Consider the following 8,160-nt stretch of genomic DNA (forward strand, 5'->3'; position numbering starts at 1 on the left):
GAGGAGCCCTGACAAGGGGCTTCCCGAGACTCCCCGTTCCACGTTTCACGAGTCGCCTTGCCTATGGCCCTCGCGCTACATCCGCCTCGGTCTCGCTATATATATAGGTCTGCGTCGTCAGCGCCAGAGAGCGCCACACCCTCCAGTCCGGGAAGCTGGGCGCGTCTCTGAACTACATTTCCCACAGTGCTCTGCAAAGCCGGAGCCGCCGAGATCTTGTGTCCGACGGGCGGGGTCGCGCAGAGCCTCCTGGGAGTTGTAGTCCGGTCTGCTCGCGCCGGCGCCGCGGCGGGCTCGACTCTGGCCTTTGTCTGTCTGCGGGCGCGCGCCGCTGCGGTGAGTGGGGCCGCTGGCCGGGTCACTGCGCCCGGGTGAGGCGGGGCCGCGCCGGCAGGTCGCCGCCCCTAGCCCTCCGTGACCCCGAGCTGGGCCTGGAGGGCGTGGGCCCCGAGGGAGGCCAGTCGCGAGGGGAAAGGTCTGCGGCCCACAGTACAGCGTCCCTCTGGACTGAGGGGGCAGCTGAGACGGGCCTCGGGGCCCCTAGGTGGGAGATGACAGGCCGCCGCGGGGAGCAGGAGCCCCTCGGACAGCGGCTCTGCAGGGCAGGGCATGGGGAAAGAATGGGCACCCCCCCCCCGGACCCCCACCCCGCGAAGAGGGACGAGGTGGCCCCAGGCAGGTGCGCCCTGGGGCCTGTGCAGTGGTGTCAGAAGATGGACAAGGGAGATGCGTCTTCTCAAGGGAGGGTGCATGGCAGAGAGGAGAAACTGGGTTTAAGTCCGTGACAAAAATAACCCCCACCCAAAGTCTCCTGATCCTGCAACTATCCCCTGAGGTGACCCGAGGCAGCAATGTTTTTACCCCTTCCTGTCATCTCCTTCTGACCTTTGTCAACTTTAGGCCCTAAATCTCTAGTTCATCAGGTATCTGTCACGTTTCCTTCTTTCATTCCTCCCAGAAGCTACACGTCTGACAGTGTGATCAGTGTTTCTAGTAAGTGAGGAAGTAGAGTTGGGGCTTTGGCCAACGACAGACACAGGAGAAGTGGGGGAGAGCGAAAGCAAACACCTGGAGTCTTTCATGGCCTAATTAAGACCTTTTCGGTTTTTTTTCCAAAAACCGAAAAGGTCTATGATCAGTTGTTTCATTGTGAAGCCACTTTCCCCAAATTCTCAGACTTGTGCTCTACATGAGAAAAACAAGTTTGCCCTTTTTCAGTCAAGAAACTCGCTGAGATACCTGAGCTAAGCTACTTGTTGAAGATCTCACTGTTTGTGGAGAAAATACAAATCCTACCCATTTGTTTAGAGCCAACAATTTGCTGGATGCCTGATTCAGGCCAGCAGGTGCCACATCTTTTCACTGCCTCCTGGTGGATATGCAGTTGTGGAGCAGAAACACCCTGAATTTCAAGTGGTGCTCTGCAGTGACCTGGGACTTTTGAGCGATGATACTTTTGTAATTTGTATTCCAAATCGGAGTCCAATCTGTATTCTCCAAATAAGAGTTTGGAATGCCTCTCTGATTACAACTTGTAGCAGAATATGTAATGGAGACCAGGTGTTTGCTTAGGTTAAGTAAAATGAATGGATCTTTGCACTGCTATTTCATTAGATTAAAGAGGTCAGCATTTTTGTGGAACATATTAACGGGACACAAAGATTTTACACTGAATCACTGTATAAAGTATAATAATTTGATAAGTAGGGTCCTACACAACAGAATATTTTTTAAAAAAACAATTGGAGAAAGATTCTTGAATCCAGAAGTCTCATAAAGCCCTATTCCAGTGTTTCATTTGATAAGAATTTCCACCGTTTTTTCAGTTCAAGTAACCCAAGAATTGTCTAATAACTTTATATCTGGAAAGCATTGAACTTTAACGTTTGCTTCACAGTGACTCCTTGCAGACTCTCAGAATCTGAGCAAGTTTCTAAGAGTTTTTGAGCTTGATAGAGTTCTAAGCCTTTTCCAAGAATTGAAAAGTATATATACTTCCTCATATTGGAATTTTCATTATCTTAGATATGAGAGGAGTGGTTATACATTTGAAGCCTCCTAAGAAGTGCTCAAATGTAAGATATAAAATATCTTGTCTTGTAAAATTTGAGGGAACTGGAGAGGAAAACTGTAACTATTTCCCATCATAAACGAGTCATGAAGGCTGAAATGCTTGTTGTATTTTATATTTGAAGTTAATTTGGAGGCTCTGAGAATAAAATAAAAATTTATGTGGAGGAAAGGTTGTGGAATATTTCAGCGAAAAAGCATGCTAAGGCTAAGATACAAAAAGAAGTGTCCATCTTCTAGGATCAGCAAGAAGATGTATGTGATTATGTGCCTTCTACTTACCCATGTTATACTTCTTTCTGGACTCCTTTGTATACTTTTAAATTCCATTTTTCAGTTCCATTGTAGGTAATGCACAATTAGCAATACTAATTTTCTTCACTTAATCACACCCTTTCCAATCTATTTTATCCTTCTCACCAATTTTTCCTCCCCTTTCTTGTTTTTTGTTGTTTGGTTTCCTCAGGTGTTCAAGAACAGCACATGGAAGAATCATATGAAGAGGTGGTGATTAAGATCACACAGCAGGAGTGGACATGTTTGGATTTCCAACAGCTACCCTGCTGGATTGTCATGGAAGATATGCCCAGAATGTAGCATTTTTCAGTGAGTGAGTTGGTTGCTTGCTGGAATGCCCTCAGTTGGCCATATTCATTGTCCCTGTTCTCAGTCCTGGTAGGCACGCTGATGAAGCAGAGAAGTCATTCATTGGCAGAATTTACCATTTATGGTGTTTAAAGGGAGTTGGAATACAATAGAAGATGCCTGAGAGATAGTACGGTGGGTAGGGCTCTTGCCTTGCATGTGGCCAACCCGGGTTTGATCCCTGGCATTCCATGTGTTCCCCCGAGCAGTTCCAGGATAATTTCTGAGTACAGAGCCAGGAGTAATTGCTGAGTATCCCTGGATGTAACCCAAAAACAAAAAAGAAGAAAATAAGTAACAGTAGAAGTAGAACAAAATACAAGTTTTGGAGATAGTATAGATAGTTTCTGAGGAAATAAGCAGCTTTAACATATAGCACAATTGCTTAACTTCCTTGAACCTGTCTGTAAATCAGAGAAGAAACTACTGTGTTTAGTTTTTAAATATTGTAGCAATTTGTACTAATCTGTGAACAGTGGAAGTAGTTCTTCAACATTTTTATATATCATGTAGCTTACTTCACTATCAGGAGGGTGGTCTTTCATAGCAGTAAATTTCTTATGAAGCTAATGAAGCTAAGTTTGAGAACCTCTTCTTTACCTTGGTTTCTTAAGTCTTTTAACTACTTTTATACTTTTTCTTAATGGAGAAATTACACAATAGTAAAACTTTAGCCTCTACAAAAATGTGGATTCACACCTTTCAGAGTCAAAGGGAGAGTATATATAATTCAGATACATTTCTTCATCTTGGAGTGGGAGAGCACTATTTTCTTATCTGCAAAATGAAGATAATCTTGTCTCCCTCACAAGACTTTTTTGAGTCACTAAGTTAAATATATGCCTGTGTTTGAATCACACCTCAACCCTTAGCTTTTAAAACCTTTGATAATCTCCTTATGCTGTAGTTTCCTTGTCTGTAATAGTATCGTAAGTTTTTTTTTTCAGGTATAAATTTTCTATGCATATTCATAGTATAATGTCTGGCACATAGTGCTCAAAGCATTGTTTCTTTTTTCCCTATTCTTCTCACTCAGCATATTGGTGCATCTTACATGACTTCCCTCTCATTTTACCAGATGTGATGACAGAAGCACACCACAAATATGATCACTCTGAGGCCACAGGATCCTCAAGCTGGGATTTCCAGAATTCTTTCAGAAGAGAGAGGCTGGAACAAAAATCCCCAGATTCTAAGGCATTGCAGGAAGATTCACCTGGAGTGAGACAGAGGGTCTATGAGTGCCAGGAATGTGGAAAATCCTTCAGGCAAAAAGGTAGTCTAACATTACATGAAAGAATCCACACTGGTCAAAAGCCCTTTGAGTGCACTCACTGTGGAAAAAGCTTCAGGGCCAAAGGCAATCTTGTTACACATCAAAGAATACACACAGGAGAGAAACCCTACCAGTGCAAGGAGTGTGGGAAAAGCTTTAGTCAACGGGGTAGTCTGGCTGTTCATGAAAGACTACACACTGGACAGAAACCCTATGAGTGTGCCATTTGTCAGAGAAGCTTCAGGAATCAAAGTAATCTTGCTGTTCATAGAAGAGTTCACAGTGGTGAGAAGCCCTATAGATGTGATCAGTGTGGAAAAGCCTTCAGTCAGAAAGGAAGCTTAATTGTACACATCAGAGTCCACACAGGCTTGAAACCATATGCCTGTGCACAGTGCAGGAAGAGTTTCCACACCAGGGGGAATTGTGTTCTACATGGAAAAGTCCACACAGGAGAGACACCCTATCTGTGTGGACAATGCGGGAAAAGCTTCACTCAAAGAGGGAGTCTGGCTGTACACCAACGAAGCTGCTCTCAAAGGCTCACTCTTTGACAACTCTCTTCAAAGGAGATTTGCTTTATGAATTAAGAGTATAAACTTCTTTAAAATGAGATGAAGATATCTGTCCAATCAATGGAATGAAAGAATACTCTTTTAGAAAGACTACCATTGGTTAGGGCAAACTGACTCTTCTCCTTTCCCCCAAATGAATATAAAAAATAAATTTCTTGTTTATTATCAATTTTATGCATATCTCATAATTTTAGGGATTTTTTTTATCTAATTGCATAAGATGTTTCCATCAACCTAATATATGCTTGTGAAAGTTTTTCTGTAGATAGTAGATACAAGTTTAAAATTTTTAGTTGACCTCTTTATCACATTTTATTTTTTACATACTCAGTATTTTTTTTTTATTGCAAACCACGGCCTAGAATTTCTCCTACAGTGCATTACTTAGAGCTACTTGAATTAAGAGAAATTTCATCATTTATTTACAAAGTCCTCTGTTGATCAGTATTATTTTCTGAATGTTTGTTATAGTGTTGCATATTATATCTTTGTATAGTTATTTTAAAATATATTCCTAGATGTAGTATTTATAAATAAGATTTACAGACTTTATCAGTTGTCATTAGATAGATGTAGTACTAGAACCTATTCTGAAAACACTTCCATAACATCAACAATCCTAATTTTCACTTGTAATTCTCTATTGCTAACCTTTGCTCCTTGGAACTATAAAATTATTATGTTTATGCATATCTGTCTTCTCTGGATATTTCATATAAAATTATTTCTATAATATGTAACTTATTTTACTAAGGCAATGTTTTAAGATCCATCCAGGTTGTAGCATGCATCAGTATTTCATTCCTTTTCTGGCTGAATAATAATCTATGATATGGATATATCACATATTACCTATCAATTCAACAATTAATGAACATTAGGCTATTTCCACTTTTTAACTATTATGAGATTTATTTCTTAGTTGATGAAAATGTTTTGACATTGGTGGTAAGTATTGTATAGTGGTTCTCAACTCTAAATTGTACGGGGGTGGGGGGAACTGAGTACCCAGTGTTGGAAGATAATGTGGAGGAAATACATTGCTGTGGGAATATAAAGTGCCATTCTGGATAACAGTTTTCAAGCTTCTTGAACTTTCAGACATAGCTTTATCATGCAGCAACAGGTTCACCTTGATATATTCCAAAAAAAAATTAAAACAGTGTACACAATTTTGCATAAGATTCTTTAAAACATCAGAATAACAAGTTTCCTTTCTCCTTCCCATTTTGGGTTCCTTTAATTCCTCTTATTACCCAATTGTTCTGGCTAATACTTCAGTTCTGAACAAAAGTGTAGAGTGGGAATCCTCCTTCTTGTTCCTGATCTTAAAGGAAATGCTTTCCTGTTGAAAGTTGAGTAAGTTAAGTATAGGCTTAACATATGACCTTTATTATGTTGAGGTACATTCCTTCTTAAATTGTTTAGTTTTTATTATAAAATGCATTTGAATTTTTTCAAATGCTTTTTCTGTATCTATTGAGATGATCATATAATTATCCTTTATGCTATTAAAGTGGTGTATTACACTAGTGATTTTAATATGTTTAATCACCCTGGTATCCCAGGAATAAATCTTGACTATGGTGTATGATCCTTTTATTATGTGTCACTGATTATGATTTGCTAGTATTTCACTGAGTAACAGGCTTGTGTGTGTGTGTGTGTGTGTGTGTGTGTGTGTGTGTGTGGTGGTGGTGGTGGTCGGAAGGGGATCCCAAGTGGTGACCTAGAGGCCTAAGGATTCCTTTCAGTTAATCTTGGCCAATCAGCCAGTGCTTCAATGTGAAAGCCTGAATATATGTTGTATCTCAGGCCTTTGTAATGGCAGTGGCTACTTAGCCACTTGGGCAGCACTCACGTGACGCCACTAGAATCACAACCTAAAGGTGCTCTGTGGCCTCCAAAGCTGTATCTGGAGATACTCAGGAGACCCTGTGGTATCAGGGAGTGAACCGTGGTTGACCACATGTAAGGCAGACAACTTCTGTACTAGAATGCACCAGTATAATAATCTTTTTCTGAACTTTTCTTTCTGGTAATATTTTAAATAGCTAACAATATATTGCACATACACATGTGTGTATATGTGTATATTTATAAGTTCCTAGTAGTCTTTAAAATTATGCAAAGTATATATTGTTCTCTGGGCTGGAGCAATAGCACTGCTGGTAGGGCATTTGCTTTGCACGTGGCCAACCCGGGTTCAATTCCTCCATCCCTCTCGGAGAGCGCTGCAAGCTACAGAGAGTATCCCACCCATGTGACAGAGCCTGGCAAGCTCCCCATGGCGTATTCAATATGCCAAACACAGTAACAACAAAGTCTCACAATGGAGACGTTTCTGGTGCCTGTTCCAGCAAATCGAGAACAACAGGAGGACAGTGCTACATTGCTTTATATTGTTCTCTGACCTCAAAACATTACTAAATGCTATGCCATAAAAATATTATTTTATTTATTTTTTTGCCATAAAAATTTTAGATTTAATTTCATAACCCACTATCTTTCTTGCAAAATATCTACCCCATCCTTGGTATTGGTTATATCTTATTCCGGTAGTAGATTAAATTTTCCAAGCTGGTCATAATATCTCCCATTGATCTGTTTCCTATGTAATTCTGATAGTGCTCTCATGAAGAAATATGGTTTATTTATGCCACCCCATCACTTGAATTTGGATAAGTCATAGACTACATATAAAGTGGTACTATAATTTCAGAGGATAACACTAGTTCCGTGCATGCTTCTCTTGGGACATCAGCTTTGGAACTCTGCCATCATTCTGTGAAGAAGCCCTGGCAACCAGATAAAAAGGCCATGTGTAGATATTCCTGTCAACAGCCCTAGCTGAAGTTTCAGGCAATGACAGCAGCTACCAAATTTGTAAGAGGATTCAGATCAGTACTGTAGCACTGCACTGTCCTCCCATTGTTCGTCGATTTGCTCTAGTGGGACAAGTAACTTCTCCACCGTGAGACTTGTTATTGTATTTGGCATATTGAATATATCACGGGTACCTTACCAGGCTTTGCCGTGCGGGCGAGATACTCTCAGTAGTTTGCCGGGCTCTCCAAGAGGGGCGGAGGAATCGAACCCAGCTCAGCCAGGCTAGCTGCACACAAGGCAAACGCCCTACCGCTGTGTATTGCTCCAGCCTGATCTCTATTTCGTCTGATCTCAGATCAGTACTAAGCATCAGAAATATGAGAATGATCACACATGTAAATTTAGCTTTTTTGGTTTTGGTTTTGAGTCACTCCCAGAGGTACTCAGCTCTTTCACCTGGCTCTGTGCTTGGGGATTACTTCTGAGGGGCAACCATTTAGGGCGATGGGTATAGAACCCAGGTTAACCACATGCAAAGTAAGCCCTTACCTGCTTTCCTGTCTCTCTGGCCCTAAATTTAATTTTTTCTACCACCTAATGTCTTGGACCTCTTTGTCAGTTCATAAAAATCTAACTTGTTAAGTATTAAATGACTACTAACTTAATTCCAAAGGATAAACATGTGTATATGTACATATGTGTACATAAACACATAAAAATATCTGTGGAAGCATTGAATATTTTCCATTTCACTAATTTGTTAAA

The 8,160-nt window shown here is 40.9% G+C and overlaps 1 protein-coding gene across 2 annotated transcripts; it reads left to right on the forward strand.

Moving 5' to 3' along the window:
* Positions 1-238: 238 nt before the first annotated feature.
* ZNF32 (zinc finger protein 32) lies at positions 239-6,166 on the forward strand. Of its 2 annotated transcripts, none has more exons than XM_056130385.1 (3): positions 239-336; positions 2,537-2,676; positions 3,752-6,166. In XM_056130385.1, the coding sequence occupies exons 2-3, from the start codon at positions 2,607-2,609 to the stop codon at positions 4,543-4,545; spliced, it is 864 nt and encodes a 287-aa protein (XP_055986360.1). In that variant the 5' UTR covers positions 239-336; positions 2,537-2,606; the 3' UTR covers positions 4,546-6,166. The 2 variants fall into 2 exon arrangements, with proteins under 2 accessions (XP_055986360.1, XP_055986361.1); XM_056130386.1 differs by having other exon boundaries at positions 3,794-6,166.
* Positions 6,167-8,160: the final 1,994 nt, after the last annotated feature.

The sequence above is a fragment of the Sorex fumeus genome, unplaced genomic scaffold (assembly GCF_029834395.1).
Source record: "Sorex fumeus unplaced genomic scaffold, SorFum_2.1 ptg000078l, whole genome shotgun sequence".
Taxonomy (NCBI): Eukaryota; Metazoa; Chordata; class Mammalia; order Eulipotyphla; family Soricidae; genus Sorex; species Sorex fumeus.